The sequence below is a fragment of the Salvia hispanica genome, chromosome 2 (assembly GCF_023119035.1).
Source record: "Salvia hispanica cultivar TCC Black 2014 chromosome 2, UniMelb_Shisp_WGS_1.0, whole genome shotgun sequence".
NCBI lineage: Eukaryota > Viridiplantae > Streptophyta > Magnoliopsida > Lamiales > Lamiaceae > Salvia > Salvia hispanica.
Window position 1 is genome coordinate 22,076,026 of NC_062966.1, and position 17,788 is coordinate 22,093,813.

Consider the following 17,788-nt stretch of genomic DNA (forward strand, 5'->3'; position numbering starts at 1 on the left):
GGCCATAAAAGATTTTTTTTTTTTTTTCAAAATTCAATAACAAAAATGTAGAGAAAAATTATGAATTTAGATAGATATGATTGGACTTCAAGTGTAGAGAAAAATTATGAATTTAGATGAATTACATGTTTAACTCCATTACTAACAAATGAATCAATTTTTATTTTAATCGAAAGTATAAAAAGCCAATTAATTATAGTTGAATAGCATCACCAATTTTTAATTGACTCGAAAGTATGAAAAGCCAAATTATGGCTAAAAAGCATCACCCTATCCTTTGTATAGACAACAAGAAAAAGGGCACATTCCTATCTTCACACTAGTCTACTATATATATATATATTCCCACTCCCAACTGTAACATATTCTTCTCCCCCACAAACACACACACACACACACACACAGACTATTCAAGAATGGATGAAGAGTGGGCAAGTCAAGAGAATGCCTGCTGGCCCAGTAGCCAGTCAAGCCTGAAATACGACCGGTTTGCATCGTCAGAGCCTCCTGTAAGAAGAAGATCAAAAGCTCCCATTTGGAGACAGATTTGGATGAAGTTCAAGAAAGAGAAGAAGAGAATTTTCCATTGTTCTAACTCAACAAGGTTCACTTATGATCCACATTCTTACTCCAAAAACTTTGATCAAGGCCCTCTTTGGGACGATCTCGACGATCTTTCTAGATCCTTCTCGGCTCGTTTTGCTGTTCCATCTCGAATCTTTGATAACCCTGGATTCATGGTTTAGTTTTTATCTTGTTCTTTATTGAAAAAAAAACTAAAATTGGAACTATATTTTCTTGTATTTTTTTTTTGTTTTTACCATAGTTAGTAGCAGCATGGTTTCATGCTGCTTTTGGATGTAACTATAAAGATGAATGAGAGATCTTGGCAATTTTGATCTTTGTTTACAATGTTTTGTATTTCTTAATTATTAATTGGAAATTATGTATAGTTTTTATGGTTGTGTTGATGTTGATGCAATGTTAAAACTTTTAGATAAAAGAGGTTTGATATGAATCATCAAAAATAATTTTGCTTAATTGGGATGTGGAGAACTTTTAAGCAGTGAATAGTAATTTCAGAGATTGGATTTTGCATTTTTTTTTACTTCAGAAGAAGAATGTGTTATTTTAAATTATTTTAACTAGGATGGCATGCTTTAGAGTTGACTAAATTTTATACACACTCTAAAATAAGATAAAAGAGATGGTTGTCACAGCTATCTGTATTATTTAAAACTCAATTATAAGATAGTTAAATATTGCTCACATTATTAGTTATTTCTTCTTTTTTTTTTAAATATCAATAATGGTCCTCATTTATCCCGAACTATTAGGTAGAGCAAAGGTGTTTTACCAACATATATTAATAGTTATTTTCCATCCTAAGGATTGAGGAAATTATATTAAAAATTATGCAGGAGAATCTTAAACAGAATTATTTTTGTTTAAAATGATATGTCATATATATAATATAGGAAGGCCTAAATTTCATAGGGATCGATCTGCAAAATCTGATGCAACGATTGACTAATCTTTTGCTTGGACCTGATTAATAAAATGGAAAATTTGTTTTATTATTCTCATTGGATACCCTCTTGTTGAATTAATTAATAAATTGGTTATTCCGTATGAGAATTTGAATAAGTTGGTTCGTTGTCTATTGATATTCCAATTCAAGTTTTAAGTTTATTTTGTTGGGAGTTGGTGAAGTTTTTTAATACCACATGGAATCTGGTTAATTCTTTTTAGTAATTGAGAATCATTAAAAATTGAGTTTTGATTTGTAAGCTGTTGCCAGTCTTTAATCTTGAATGCTAGAGTATGTATTTACATTTCTATTTTGTTTTAGTTTTTTTGTTTCAGCCAATAATATAAATATTGTGATTTTGCATACACGCATAATAATAGTATTAAGGAAATTATGGAGTGTAAATGTGTAATGCCATCTCAATCCAGATGTTTTTCTTTCTCGAGCTTAATTAATTTTACTACGAAGCATTTTGAATAATATCGAAGGGAAATCATAAATGTGTATATATCCCTAAATATATTTCTATTTTTGTCTACATCTTAATTAATACTATCCATGTGGGACTCAAGAAAATAAGAAGAATCATAAATCATCACTAAGTATTTTCATTAAATAATATTGAAAATTTGATTTCTTCTTTCCAAAACATTTAATTCCAATAAACATTAGGATAAGAATGAATTCAACGTTATTGTATAACATTTTGGAATATCCTTATAACATTATGTTATTGTTATATTATAATGTCATTGCCCTAAAATATCCTTTTTGGGATATCCTACCCTTACCAAAATACTATTCTTATATTCTGCTTGGAATAAAGTTTGTAGCTTAGTGATAAAACTTGCACAAAAAATTGGTTGTATAATTAATATTAGGTCGGCCAACATTCTAGTTGGCCCCTCCATTTTTAATCTCTATACATAGCCTCTCAATTCTATTCCATCCATTCAAAAATTATCATTACAAATGCACTAAATTGTAATTTGATGAACTAGTTCACAATATTTCTATGAACATTATTATCATGTCACAATTAATACATACTACTATACAAATGGAAGTATAACAACATCCAACCATACCTCACGGTGAATTCATGGCTAAAGATCACGAGTTTGAATTCCACCAATACTTTTTAGATTAATTTCTGATAACGAATCGTGAGTTCACACGTTCCGTACTTTATAACTTTAAATTCTTCACTTACTTTTTGGGTTGTAATTTTCCAATCAAGTAATGAGGGTAGATGAATGCTATGTATATCAATATAAATTTTGTTTCAAATAGCAAGTAAAATTCACCCATATCTGTGGCATTTACATAACAATAAAGCTATGCAACCAAATTTTGTACAACTAAAAATTGGTTTATTTGAGAAAAAATGTAATTTATTTATGCATTTAATTAAAATATATAGGCATATATATAGTATAGGGAACGTTCATAATATTATGGTATTTGTGTATAATTTTTTAAATTTTTTTGAATCATAAAATATAATTAATGCATATTTTAATTTAAATTTGAAAAATAATAGTAAAATAATTCAAATATAAAAATAAAAAATAAAAAATAAGGTCAAAAACTAATAAAGTGTTTTTAATTTATTAACTAACTATATTTATTCTTTTAATATTTAATTAACACATCAAAATTATTAATATAATCTTGTTTTGATTGTTTATCATTACTCTTTAGTAATCACAGATCATATTAAAAATTGATCAAGACTTTGTTTCCTGTCACTCTGTCAGAGTCTTTATCAAGTACCACTGGTGTGTCATTGTCCAAAAACCAAGAGAGGGAATTAGTTGCATATTCTGTAAAATTTAATGCTCAACCGATTTGCAGTTTACATAATTCCTTGATTCTTGCTAGATATTTTCATCCACTCTCAACTAACTGTAATGATGTCAAAAAAATGTCTCAAAACGTGATCAAACACTAATTTGGGCTCAACCTACCAAATTCTCACCACAATTTTAGTTTTTTGTGAACTATCCTGGATTGGGTGAAAATAAGGGTAGGATTTTATGAAAAATAGGGATTTGATCCTCTTAATGAAAGTTTAGACAAATTTTCACCCCTAATTTTCTGTATAATTCGAATAAATTATGAGTTGAATTATTCTAATCCACAGTTGGTGTTCAACCTATTATCTTAGTAAGTTATAAGAGTCTCAATTACTTTATACTCCCTCCATCCACGATTAAGAGTCTCATTTCTATTTGGCGCGGGTTTTAAGAAATGTTAAGAAAAGTGGGTGGAAGAAAATTAGTGGAATAGGGGTCCCACTTATATATATTAGTTTAAATGATATGTGAATGGAATGAGTTAGTGGAATGTGGGGTCTCTTTACCATTTATGGTAATTATGAACCGGGACTCTTATTCGTGGACGGACCAAAATAGAAAAACGGGACTCTTATTCGTAGACGAAGGGAGTACTACTTTTATAAATGAACCTTAGATTCACATTTTATTATTAAAACTATATGTAGAAAGTCGGGTTTAGAATTTATATTCCACTAACTTTTTTCATTAAATTTCAACATTTCTTTATTTTTTGAAAAGAACAGAGGTGAATCAAAATAGGACGATTAATTGCGGATGGAGGGAATATGATCTTAAAAGGATGCACTGATTACCACCTATAGGCTAAAGTAAGGATTGGAACGACAATTTTGTGCATCAAATAGGAGCATTAGGCCCCAAATGGGCCAAATCCAAGAAAATGTGGAGGAAAATTAGTGAGTGAAATTAGTGCGCCACAAACTAGAGGGCCCAAACTGCAACTTTTAGACACGAAAGAATTTATGTCAAATCAAATCGACTAATCTCAAATCAGAGAGAAAGGCAACCTCATAATATGGACATAATAGCAAAGTAAATTGTACTCCCTCGGTCCCATTAAATATGCAACATTTGTTTTTTGGCATAAGATTTCCCTCGGTCCCATTAAATATGCAACATTTGTTTTTTGGCATAAGATTTTATGTAGTATTATTTTGTAAGTTAATGAAGAGAGAAGAAAAAGTAGAGAGAGTATTATTTCCTTTTTTAGAAAGGTTTCATTTTTAATGGGACGGATCAAAAAGGAAAACGTTTCATTTCTAATGGGACAGAGGGAGTATTTAGTATTAACGAACGGTTTTGTAATAAAAATTTTATACTCCCTCCATACCATAAAAATATGTACACTTTTCATTCTTGTTTGTCCCATAAAAATATAAGCATTTTCACTTATGAAAAGTTATCCCCAAATCAAGACCCATATACATTAAATTTATTAAGTACAATTTATACCACCATGACCTACCATTATAACTCATTAAACATTAATAATAATGTGGGTCTCATTATCCATCAACTTATCTTAAAGTACCTTTTTTTTTTTTTTATCAATTGTGCATTAATTCTCGTATCATTTTAAATGCATATATCATCTTGAACTGAAGTTACTCTGGTGGGATATTCACATGAATGAGAAAAGATCGCATTCCATTTGATAAAGATCTAGTTGCATTGCTTGTTTGCCCCAAGTGAGGAACCCCTTAGATATGATATACAAAACGGATCTTATTCTATCTTTGATCAAATATTTCTTTACAAAAAATATGAATCGGCATTGAAGAAGGGGAGAGGGAAGGAGCACTTCACATGTAATAGACATCCTTACTTCTCTCTGTGTACTCGACGACCCCTTTTCTCCTCAAACAAAATGTAGAACTAATACTAATACTCTATCCGTTTCTTCATAGTTGAGTCATTTTTCTATTTCGGGAAGTTTCTTCATAGTTGAGTCATTTCCATATATGGTAACTTTTTTCTCTTTCTTACTTTATTCGCTCTACTTTATTCACTTTATACTTTATTTTCTCTACCTTTTTCTCTCTCTTACTTTTTTTATCTATTTATTTAACACACCCAACATTTCTTTCTAAAACTCCGTGCCTAAAAGTTTCGCCTCAATTATGGCGAAACGGAGGGAGTACTAATCTTATTATAGAAAATATAACATACCAGAAAAGAATGGTCATTTATGTATACTTTTCCCGATTTATTTGCTCTCACGGACTTTACGCAATCAATCGGATTAGATAAACACCGTTGCTCTATTGTGATAATCGTGTAATTTATTGAACATGATATCAAAGTTTTGAATATATATACACAAGGAATGAGTGAACTTACTTGATGAGATGAGAAATCCAAGAATCAATGCATGAGAGAGAGGCCGCATATAACAATAGCCAAATACAAGCTGCAGTCTATGAAGATTGCACGAGCTGTCTGATGCAAGATAATCCCCCATTCCAACACCTTCACAGCTCCATCCCAATTCACATCTTTCTCGAATTCCACTTCTTGCTCGGCCTCCCTCCAGAATGATAGAAGTGCCAATGTGGCGGCCGCAATCAACAGATCACTCAGCAGCACCGCGTACAGAGGCCTAGAGGCAATGAGGCTCTCTGACTTCACTACTATGAATATGGGGTCAATGTGAGACAGGAGCACGAGGAGTGCTATCGCCAAGGAGCAGAACAAGCGCGTCTTCTCCGAGGATATGATGCTTTGGTTTATATCTTTTGGTGTGACCGTGAAGAGATGATACTCGAATGGCTTCCTGGCAAGCTTTGATTTCTGTGAGGCGGCGCGTTTGGGTGTGGCGACCAGCGCTGATGATGATCTGTTTCTTCTGTTGCGAAGGGATGCAGCTGTGTTTTGTTTGGAGAAATCCTCATCGTTGTCGGTGTTTGGCACATCATCATCATCATCTTCACCTTAAAGAACAATTGGAAACACTCAGTTTCAGTTTGTGAGACTCAAATCAATCATTCAATGATACAATTGTGCCATGTAAATCGCACATTTGAGTGATTTAAGAAACAGTATAGGTCTACTACGACATTAAATACTTATGGAAATTGCACTTCATTTATGATTTTTCAAATGCTCGATCGATCTCACATGAATTACAGATCGCCACATAACAAACAAAATCTGGTGATGAAACGCAAAATAGAACGTATTGATAAACATTAATCTACTAGGACATGCATCATTTCCGAATATTGCACTTCATTTATGATTTTCCAAATTCTCAATCGATCTCATGTGAATTTCAGATCACCATATCACAAACACAATTAGGAGAGAAACACAAAACAGAGCCAATTGATTTTTACCATGCAAATTGAGACGACATCAAACGAAATTGAAGCATGAATTGATGCGGAAAACCTAAAATTGAGGATTGATTGAATTGAATTTGGTGATCGCACTCACCGTGTGCGCGATTGAGGATCAAACAGGGCGGTGAAGGTTCCGATGAGGAGCGCGAGTGCTTGGGCAAATCATTTGTGCGAATATCAGAAAATGAAGTTGATTTGGATATGCCTGGGTCGAGATTGGGGATCCGACCCGTTATCAACGCCATGCGATCCATCTCTCGTGATTTTATCTTCTCCCTCCTCGCCTGTCTCTCCGTCTCCATCTCTCTGTTTGAGCTCTGCAAATCGAGCAATCAAATTAAATCGATGGCTTTTATATTGCTTCAGCGTAAGCAATAAAAAAATGTTTTAAATTGTTTACTTTTTTTTGGTGAACTTATTTGTGAAGTTGGATTGTTATTTATAAAATATTTGAACGTAAATGATTTTGAAGTTATAAAGGAAATAAGAAAAGAGAAATCTATCTCTCTTATTTTCAATTTAAACATGAATTATAGGTAAACTGGATTTTTAATTAACCTATCAAATACACCAATTGCAAATCTACCTGAATATAGAGAGTATTAAATAAGCCCATAATATTGAAACAGAGTATTGAAAATGAATTTTCAAATTTGTCATTTTCAATTCGAACCCAAAACACATAAGTAGGCCCAATATAACCAAGCTAAGGGACCTTCCATGAGCCCAACATACGTCAGTATATTGATTGATTTCATTTTATAATCCCTTTTGAAGAAAATGTTATAATTATGTTACATACGAATAATTAGCTAAATCAACTTTATTTCCTCTAATTATAAGAAATTTTAGAAAAAAAAGTTTATCAAAATAATTATTTCCAATGTATCGATATTGGACTAAAATAAATATGTATTATTATTATTATTATTATTATTATTATTATTATTATTATTATTATTATTATTATTATTATTATTATTATTATTATTATTGAATGTCAACAATAAAACAACAGCTATAAACCATTCCCCATTAGTAGTCAACTACCAATTAAATGTTAGCAGTTTGGCACAAAAAATTAAGAGAGTCAAATAATGTCAATGCGATTTAAAGCACCAACGTTTTACAATTTTGCAGTCAAACACTGAAAACTGAATTAGGGTTAAAAATGATGAGAGAAGACTGCAATTAGTAATTGACCAATTAATTAGAATAAGAATAAATAAATCAAATCATAGGTACTTAACTTTTGATTTTTTTAAGACTCCATACTGCATTTTAATAAATAAATCAAATCATAGGTTGTGCAATAACGAGATTCGCATTTAAAATATACGAGTATCTAATAGGCTGGTAGAAATAAATAAACTTATAAATTATAATAGTAGTATATTATTCTTCTTTCAAATAATGGACATTATTTTTGATATCCAGTGAGTAGATGCGGATATTAATAACCATTAAAAACATATAAAAATCAGATTTTATAAAATTTTGATAAGAGAGTATATTTATTAAATGAAAATCGAAACAGGGCAAAAAGATTTAATTAAAAACCATAATTGTAGCTCTTTTATTCACACGTAATTAAAATTCAGCAACCTCAGAGTAACTTGGTAAATTATTGCAAATCCTCAAACAATATAATAGATATTTATAATTGAAAACAGTAAATATTCTCATTTCAATTACTTATCCATCCATATTTATTGTGCAATAACAAAACGGCTATTATTAATTCATAATTAAATGCCGCTGCAAAATTATCATTTCTTTTGCTCAAAAAAATCACACTATAAGTATGAGGCCTCTCTCCTTCTAAACAGTTACATAACCTTTTAAATTGTGATTTTTTAGATTTTAAGAAGAAAAAGATGCCAAAGGCAAATCAAATCCCTAAATCGCTGCAAGAGTGCCTCTCAAAACTCAAAATCTCAAACAAACAGTTTCCGCCGCGCCGGCGGCAAATACTTCCCGGCGGCAAGGAGAAGGAAGACGACAGCGTAACGCTCTCTGACATCGACAAATTCCTATTCGAGAATTTCCGATCGCTCTACCGAGAGGAGTACGAAGAAGGAATCTCGAGGAAAACCGCGTTTCTGCACGAATCACCGCGGCTGCGCGAGCCGCCGCCGCCGGAGAACCTCTGCGGATCGGCGCGGTTCTTCGTCGAGTGCGGATCGGCGAGCTCGCGGATCACGGACGAGCCGTTCTCGTCTGTCTCCTCCTCATCAACGGCGGCGGACGGTGCGTTGGCGCCGGAGGATTTCATCGCGCTGATGACGTATTCGCCGGATCCGTACGACGATTTCCGGCGGTCGATGCAGGAGATGGTGGAGGTGAGGATGGAGCATAATCGGAATGTGGATTGGAAGTTTCTGGAAGAGTTGTTGTTTTGTTATTTGGATTTGAACAATAAGAAGTCTTATCGGTTTATTCTGCGAGCTTTCGTTGATGTGATCGTGCTTTTGCGAGAGAAATCCGGCAAATCGCCGGCGAATATGCCGTTGCTGAGCGGCGGAGGTCGGGGCGGGAAGATGTGAGGAATGCATGAAAAGAGTTAAAATTGTTATTTCTATAATTTTATTCTCCTTTTTTTTTTCATTGTGACTATTAAGAAAATTGTTTTTATATAATATTGTAACGTGGTGTTTTTGAACTGTTTAATTCGTAAATAGAATATTATGTTATTAATTGTGCATAACATAAAATACTTTCTTATGGTAATGTTTTAATCTATTGAAATGACATAGCTCTATGAAGTGTTCGTTTATTGTTTCCTTTTCTGAGACATGTAGAAACTGGATTAATCTAATGCAAGAACTTTCAATCTTTTTTTTATTTTTGTAGATCAAATCTTAAATTTATCTGAAAACTAAGCATAATAAAAAATGAATCGAAAACTGAGAAGCATATTAAGAAGGGAGTAGTCGTGATGTTGTTTAATGGGAGAAATGACTCGTTTCTCAATAGCATTGTCCACCTCGTGCATGTCGCCTAAAATCGTTTCATATGGATGAAAGCAATTGGTCTGCAACTGTGTGGCAACAGTTTTAACCACCCTACATAAATCAAATTTAATTTGAGATTTGTGTCGTCCCCTACTCTTATCACATAGTATTGGATAAAACATAAATGAGCATTCATATATAAAGAGATTATAATTAATAGTAGGTCTACATATTAGTTGCCATTAACATTTTTGAACCTACCGCAACGTCTCTTTCCATTCTTCTTCATTATTTATACCAAAATGTATGCGTTGCTATATTATTTGTATTCATATATGTTTGAATGTGTGTCCGATAAGATTTATTTTATTTGATAAAATTACTAAGCTATACTAATGCCATTTATGATTTATGTGGTTCAGAAGAATGTCAACATATGCGGAGTACATTTTATTAAATAATTTTATTTATTTATTTGGTGTGTATGATATTTATTTCTTGTTTTTTGTGGCAATAGATAAGAGACTCGGGGGAAATTGAAATTAAATCCATCTACTAATTCTGTTTATGGAAGATTCTTTGTTAATTAAATATGTAGTATATATATGCCACTGTGACACTGTCCACGCGAACCTTAATTTGTTAATATAATTTTCAGTTTAAGTAAAATATGACGTGTGTATAATATAAGTTTATTTATTTATTTTGTGTATATAATAACTTGCTTTATTGATTAATCGTTTTTATGCAATTATTTCATATGTAGATAATTTATATCATACAAATTAATGATAATTACCTGTATAGTTCTACATGACAACAATTTCGGTTCAGGTATATAACAAAATCTTAAATAAATAAAATTAGTTAGCTAGTTTTGCACATATTCAAACCAAGTAATGATTCTTTTTTCCATATATACGACTCTTTTTCCAAATATATATAGATTTCTCGACGTCTTAATAAAGTTTTTACTAAATTAATTATTTTAATACATATAATACTCTGTAATTCTCTGATTCCAAACCAAATTCTTATCGGAGTTGGAGTGATTCTCCTTTAAAACGTATAATACTATATACATATAGATACATATTCGTTCATAGCTCTTAACTAAATTTTGAAAAATTGCCAAGAAATACAACAAGATACAAGCGACGATACAAGCATGATGAGCGACGAAATACAACAAAATTTCACATGTAAAATCTGTATAGAACCAGCAACGTTGAGCCAGAAATTAGGCCACGACGCCAATTGTGTTCATAATATTTGTTTCATTGTACGTTGCATTATTAATTTTCTACCTTTTCTCGTTTGCTTTCAATCTATAAATCCCTACACTAAAATTAGATAATTAGGGTTACATTGTTATATTTTACGTTTCTTCAAAATCGATTAGTGCATAGTTGGTGATATTAGCGAACAATTTTAATTTAATGTCAAACTTTGTGAGTGCATACGTAGCCATATCCAATCAAAGATTGATGACAATATATGTACCATCAAGTGCCTAGAACCGGATTGCGGAAAATACCTAATTCCTATAGAATGTCGACCGATGATCCCATCTTCGCTCTTCGTAAAGTGGTCCGATTGTATGTGCCAATCATATGTTTCAACTTATAAAAGTTGTTATTGCCCTTATCTGGACTGCTCTGAGCTGATTCTTAACGAGTGCGATGTGGAAACCACAAAACTAAGAAATGCATAGATAATCAGTAACATCAACAGCCAAATCGACTTCCAAAAGTGAAGTTCGAACAAAATAGAGTGCAAAAGAACTGAAAGCAAATAGATTGTATCTTCGCCCTCACGCAGACGGTGTTACGACGGAATTTCTCTGAAGAATTGACCCCTTGAAACCTAAAACTACCCCAGAACTCTCATTTCCCAAGTGTGTGTTGTGCGTGAGCTTAGAGTAAAAGTGGTCTCTTGTGTGTTGCATGCTTCTCTATTTATAGGAGTTGGAGTGGGGCCCAGCGAGGTATAGATAGACTTTGTTGCCCTCAACTATTGACTCCCTTCTTCTAGCTTTCTTTTCCTTAAGTTCTGCTCACTTCTCCTTCATTCCTCCACTAGACTGTTTCCTCCAGCATCTCCTGGATCTAGCGCTTCTGTCACACACCTGGCTTAGAAATTGTGTTAGACCCAGCAAAATGTAGTGTTTTTCACTATATAACCAATGCATGAAATTAGCCTTATTAGTGGCCATGCTATAGAACGTACTGAGGGTTGCCAATTTGTTACGTGCAGATATTGTTTTTAACGATTTATATATATTTTGTCTAATTTACTATTATTTTTACCACTTTAATTATAGCTTAAATTAAGGGAATAATTATTATTAAAATCATAACTTTTTATTGAATTCTAATCCACCTCATAATTTTTCTATTTTGTCTTTCTTTCCTGTGCCATGCAGATGTCGGACATTATTTTGCTATTTATGTGGTTCACAAAAATGTCAGCATACACGACTTCGGTCTATATAATAATTACTATATCTTGTAGGTTTCTGTTAAAATGACAATTCATCTTACAGTGACATTGTGACACCACTTATACAGTAATATTATAAACGCTACACAACAATATTACAAACACTACACAGTAATCTATAGATTGTTGTATAATGTGTCAGATATTGCTGGATAAGAAAAATTGATGTATAAAGAGCAACAAATTGCTGGTATGATTTTGGATGATAAATGCAATACAAACCCTTGCATGGATATAGGAATTAGCCGTGCTTTCTCAATGGAAATGATTATTATCGACTAAACATGAATACATGAATTCGCTTGCTTTCACAGGATTAAGAAATTAATTACATTATTTTTATCACTTAAAATTTTAAAAATTATTTAATAATAAAAATTTAACTAGATGTAAATAACTATTAATATTCCAATTAGAAGATAATGTTTAGAATTAGGTACAATACACATGCACTTGTTTTTATAACTTAGAATATTAATAAAAAATAATTAGATGTAAATGACTACTAATATTTCATTGGGTGATAACGTCTAGAAATTAAGTATATACACATGCAATCGTTTTTACAAATAAAATTTTAGTAATTAATTAATATTAAAAAAATAATTAGATATGAATTACTACTAATATTGCATTAGATGTTAACATTTGGAAATTAAGTATACTCACGTGCAGTCGTTTCTATAACTTAAAATTTTAAAGGTGAATTAATAATAAAATCATTGGATACGAATAGATATGGTTATTTCATTGAATGACAACACTAAGATATTAGTTATAACTTAGAATTTTAAGAAACTATTTAGTAATAAAAAATAATTGGACATGAATGGCTACTAATATATCATTGGAAGATAACGTTTAGAAATTAAGTACTCCATGTATAAGCAGTCGTTTTTATAACTTAAAATTTTAAAGATGAATTAATAGTATAACACTTGGATGCGAATGGATATGATTATTTTATATTTGGTTCGATGATAACACTAAGAAATTAATTATATATGCATGTAAATGATTTTATAACTTGGAATTATAATAATTATTTAGTAATGAATATGGATATGATGATTTTATATTTGGTTCGATGATAACACTAAGAAATTAATTATATATGCATGTAAATGATTTTATAACTTGGAATTATAATAATTATTTAGTAATGAAAAATTAATTGAATGTGAATGACTTATTATTTCATTGAATTCCATGCAATTATTTTTATAATTTATAATTTTTTAAAATGAAATAATAATTAAATAATTGAATGTAAATGGATATGATTATTTCGTATTTTATTGAATTATAAAACTAAGAAATTAATTATATATGCATGCAGTTGCTTTATAACTTAGAATTTTAATAATTCTTTAGTAATAAAAGTTTAATTGGATGTGAATGACTATTATTATTATTACTATTATTATTATTATTGTTTTTATTTCTTCATAGGATTATAACATTAAAAAAAGTTAATTATATATTCATTTACTCATTTTTTTAACTTAAAATTTTACTACTAATTACTTCATCCGTTCCATAGTAATAAAGTCATTTTGCCATTTTGGTACGTTCTATAGTAGTAGTCATTTCCCTTTTTAGTAAAAGTCAACACATTTTTCAACACCTACTTTATTCCCTCTTACTTTATTTTCTCTTCATCTCTCTACCTTTTTCATTTTCCAATTCACTCTCCTTTTACTTAATTCACCTAACACAATTTTTCTTAATCTCTGTGCTGAAAAGGAACGCCTCCATTACTATGGAACGAAGTATTTAGTAATAATTGGATCTGAATAACTATTATTATTATTATTATTATTATCATTATTATTATTATTATTATTATTATTATTATTATTTCATTAGATGACAACGTTAAGAAATTTACTCCATCCGTTTTTAGAAAATAGTAACTACTATTTCCATTTTGGGTCGTTCCTTAAAAATAGAAACTTTAGAATCTTTCTATTTAGGACGTTGACTCCACAATCTACTAACTCTACTTTCACTACTTTTTCTCTTCCTCTCTCTTATTTTACTCATTTTTATTTTTATCCCTCTTACTTTACCAAATTTTCTCACTTACTTTATCAATTGTGCATTAAAACCCGTGTCGTTTCAAATGTTTCTATTTTTGAATACGAAGGGAGTAGTATATACACGTGCAGTCGGTTTTATAACTTAGAATTTTGAGAATTATTTAGTGTAGTAATAAAAATAATCTGGATGTGAATTACTTTTATTATTCCACAAGATAACATTTAGAAATTAAGTACGTACATATGCCGTCGTTTTTATAACCTAGATTTGTAAGAATTATTAAGTAATAAAAAAATAATTGAATGTGAATTACTACTAGTATTCTATTGTATGATAATATTTAGAAATTCAGTATATACACATGCAATCATTTATATAACTTAAAAATTTGAAGAATTGTTTAGTAATTAAAAATAATAATTGGATGTGAATGACTACTAATATTCCATTAGATGACAACGTTTAGAAATAAAGTATATGCACATGCAATTGTTTTTGTAACTTAGAATTTTAAAAATGAATTAATAATAAAATATTTGGTTGCGAATGGATAAGATTATTTCGTATTTCGTTGGATGATAACACTAAAAACTTAATTATATTTATATATAGTCATTTCATCACTGAAAACTAAATATTGTGATATCAAATGTGCTAATTTTATGAAATAAAAAATCATGGACTTCTAGAAATTATGAAATCATGACTGTTTACCAATTGATAAATTCATTTCAATTAGTATCCGGCAATATATTCATTAATTGTAATTAAATTCTAGTTTTCAGAAAACTGTTAATTTCAATTCTATTGATTTGAAATTTATTTGTCCAATTATTTAGAACAACCAATATACTATAATTAAATAAGAAAAATATACATGTTATCGAAAAAATAAAATAAGAAAATATAAAATCATATTACTCATCTCATCGTTTTGTTTGCAATTGAAATTTTGGATATGGAATGAAGAAATGGGAGAAGAAATTATGCATTAACTATGAAGATGCAAAAATTTTGAAAATGTTGATTATAGAAAGCTTATTTTTTCTTAAAGGATCATAGAAGGGTAATTACGTAATGCAGTAAATTAATTATATATTCTCTCATAAATTTATTGCAAAGGTAAAATACCTAAAATATCCAATTTTGTGTATACAATTTTTGTTAATTTATCACTACCCTAACATTAATTATACTGTTTGCTCTACAAATTGACTGTTTTGTAGTAATATTTCATATGTAGATTAATTTTATTACACAAATGATATGGATAGTAATTGTACATAAGAACAATACATAACAAAATGCTAATATAAGTAATTGATTTTGCAATTAATCTAAAGCAATTATGCATGTCCAAGATAATATTATACTAATATTTATAATAAAATATTTATATTATTAAGAATATTCGATAATTACAATTATATCTAATTTATAAAACTCAAGTTGAAGGAGAAGGAGATGGATACAGGCATATATTGAATTAATTAGACAACATTATATTGACATTGGTAATAGAAATATTTTTAAATTTTATTGTTACTACTCAAATAGAAATTCAAGTAAGAAGACAATTTATACAGATTCAGCCTCGAAACAACCCATTTCTCCAAGTAAACCACCAAATGCAATATAGAGTTAATTAGCTGATCGAGATGAAATAAAAAATTTTGAATTTTTTTAAATATTCGCATACTACTTTACCAAACAATTATTGTTGCCATGAAAAGAGCATATTTAATTATTGAAATTAAAATACAAACAAAACTTAAACTTTAATTTATGGGAAATCTCTGAAGTTAATATTAGTGCACATTTTGGGATGATACGAGTTTTAATTCACAATTAATAAATACTCCCTCTGTCCCACAAAGATTGTCTCATTTTTCCATTTTCGTCCGTCCCACAAAGATTGTCCTATTTTTCCATTTTCGTCCGTCCCACAAAGATTGTCCTATTTCACTTTTTTACCATTTTTTGGTAGTTGACCCCATATTCCACTAACTCATTCATACTTGCATTTTATTATAAAATTAATATATAAAAGTAGGACTCACATTCCACTAACTTTTTCAACTTACTTTTCATTACATTTCTTAAAACTCATGTCCTGTCAAAGTGGGACAATCTTTGTGGGACGGAAGGAGTATGAGAGAAAGAGAGAGAGAAAAAAAAGTAGAGTGGAGAATAAACAAGTCTCATTAGTGAGAAAAAAAAATACCAAAAATAGTACTATGTATTTTTATGGAACGGGCCAAAATGCCAAAATTAATTGTCTATTTTTATGGGACCGAGTGGTTTTTTGTTAATAAAAGAAGTATTGTTTAAGTTTAAAGATTAATAAAATGTGTAAATATAAATTTGATAAATATCTAGATTGTAGTCAATAAATCAAAATCTTTGATTAGGACTCTTTCCAACCAAGGCGACTCATTTTCCAATTCGAAACCTTTTTGGAGTATATATATGATTCTTTTGTCCAAATATGCGACTGATCTTTTATCCAAATATACATCGATTTCTCGACGCCTTAGTAAGGTTTTTGCTAAATTAATTACTATTTTAATGCATAAAATACTTTGTGATGGTCTTATACCAAACCGAATGCTTATTGGAATCGGAGCGTTTCTCTTTTTAAAAGTCTAACATAGGCGTTCATAGCTCTCAAGTCTTAACTAAAGTTTGTAAATTTGCGGCGAAAATACAGAAACATACATAGAAGCGTCATGAGCAACGAAATACAGGCGTCATGAGCGACAAAATACAGCAAGATACAAGCGTCATGAGCGACGAAATATGGCTCGATGCAAGCGACGAAATACAGCAAAATACAAGCGACATGACCAACGAAATACAACAGACTTTCACGTGTGAAATATGTATAGAACCAGCGATGTTGAGCCAGAAATTCGGCCACGATGCCAATTGTGTTCATAATATTTGTTTCATGGTACGTTGTATTATTATTTTTTCTACTTTTTCTTATTTGTTTGCTTTCAATCTATAAAACCCTACACTAAAATAGAAAAATAGGGTTTCATTATATTTTACGGTTTCTTTAAAATCGATTGGTACATCGTTGGTAAAAAAAAAGCGACCAATTTTAATTTAATGTCAAACTTTGTGGTCGAATAGTGCATAGGTAGCCACATCCAATCAAACATTGATGACAACATCCGTACAATCAAGTGCCCGGAATTGGATTGCGGAAAAACCCTAATTCCCATGGAATGTCGGCCGATGATCCCATCTTCGCTCTTCGTAAAGTGGTCTGATTGTTTGTGCCAATCAACCGTTTCAACTTACACAAGCTGCTATTGCCCTTATCGGGACTGCTCTGAGCTGATTCTTAATGAGTGCGATGTGGCAACCACAAAATGTGCTTGCCCTGCTTGCAAGAGGCTCGTTTGCTATGCGTGTAGGCTCCATGGCACGAAGGGTTTAGGTGCAGCGAGGCATCCCAAGTAATGGATGAAAACGACGTTCAATCCGGTGTTTTATTTGAGCAGATGCAGTGGAAAAGATGCCCTAAATGTGGTCACGTGGTAGAACGCA

General features: G+C 30.7%; 2 protein-coding genes across 3 annotated transcripts; one reads left to right on the forward strand and one right to left on the reverse strand.

Moving 5' to 3' along the window:
* Positions 1 to 5,508: 5,508 nt before the first annotated feature.
* Positions 5,509 to 7,041, reverse strand: LOC125208395. 2 transcript variants are annotated; one of them, XM_048108002.1, is made up of 2 exons: positions 6,826 to 7,041; positions 5,509 to 6,314 (listed from the first exon to the last, which is right to left on the reverse strand). In XM_048108002.1, the coding sequence occupies exons 1-2, from the start codon at positions 7,031 to 7,033 to the stop codon at positions 5,755 to 5,757; spliced, it is 768 nt and encodes a 255-aa protein (XP_047963959.1). In that variant the 5' UTR covers positions 7,034 to 7,041; the 3' UTR covers positions 5,509 to 5,754. The 2 variants fall into 2 exon arrangements, with proteins under 2 accessions (XP_047963959.1, XP_047963958.1); XM_048108001.1 differs by having other exon boundaries at positions 5,509 to 6,320.
* A 35-nt stretch (positions 7,042 to 7,076) lies between these two features.
* Positions 7,077 to 9,424, forward strand: LOC125206476 (transcription repressor OFP14-like). The gene is made up of 2 exons (XM_048105727.1): positions 7,077 to 7,098; positions 8,592 to 9,424. Exons 1-2 carry the CDS (start codon positions 7,077 to 7,079, stop codon positions 9,275 to 9,277), a joined length of 708 nt encoding a protein of 235 aa, XP_047961684.1. The 3' UTR covers positions 9,278 to 9,424.
* The last annotated feature ends 8,364 nt before the right edge of the window (positions 9,425 to 17,788 follow it).

Coding starts and splice junctions, on each gene's coding strand:
- LOC125208395 (XM_048108001.1), bottom strand. CDS start 7,033: ATGGAGACGGAGAGACAGGCGAGGAGGGAGAAGATAAAATCACGAGAG. Junction 6,321..6,825: donor GATCCTCAATCGCGCACACG/GTGAGTGCGATC, acceptor TTGTTCTTTAAG/GTGAAGATGATGATGATGAT.
- LOC125206476 (XM_048105727.1), top strand. CDS start 7,077: ATGGCTTTTATATTGCTTCAGC. Junction 7,099..8,591: donor GGCTTTTATATTGCTTCAGC/GTAAGCAATAAA, acceptor GTGATTTTTTAG/ATTTTAAGAAGAAAAAGATG.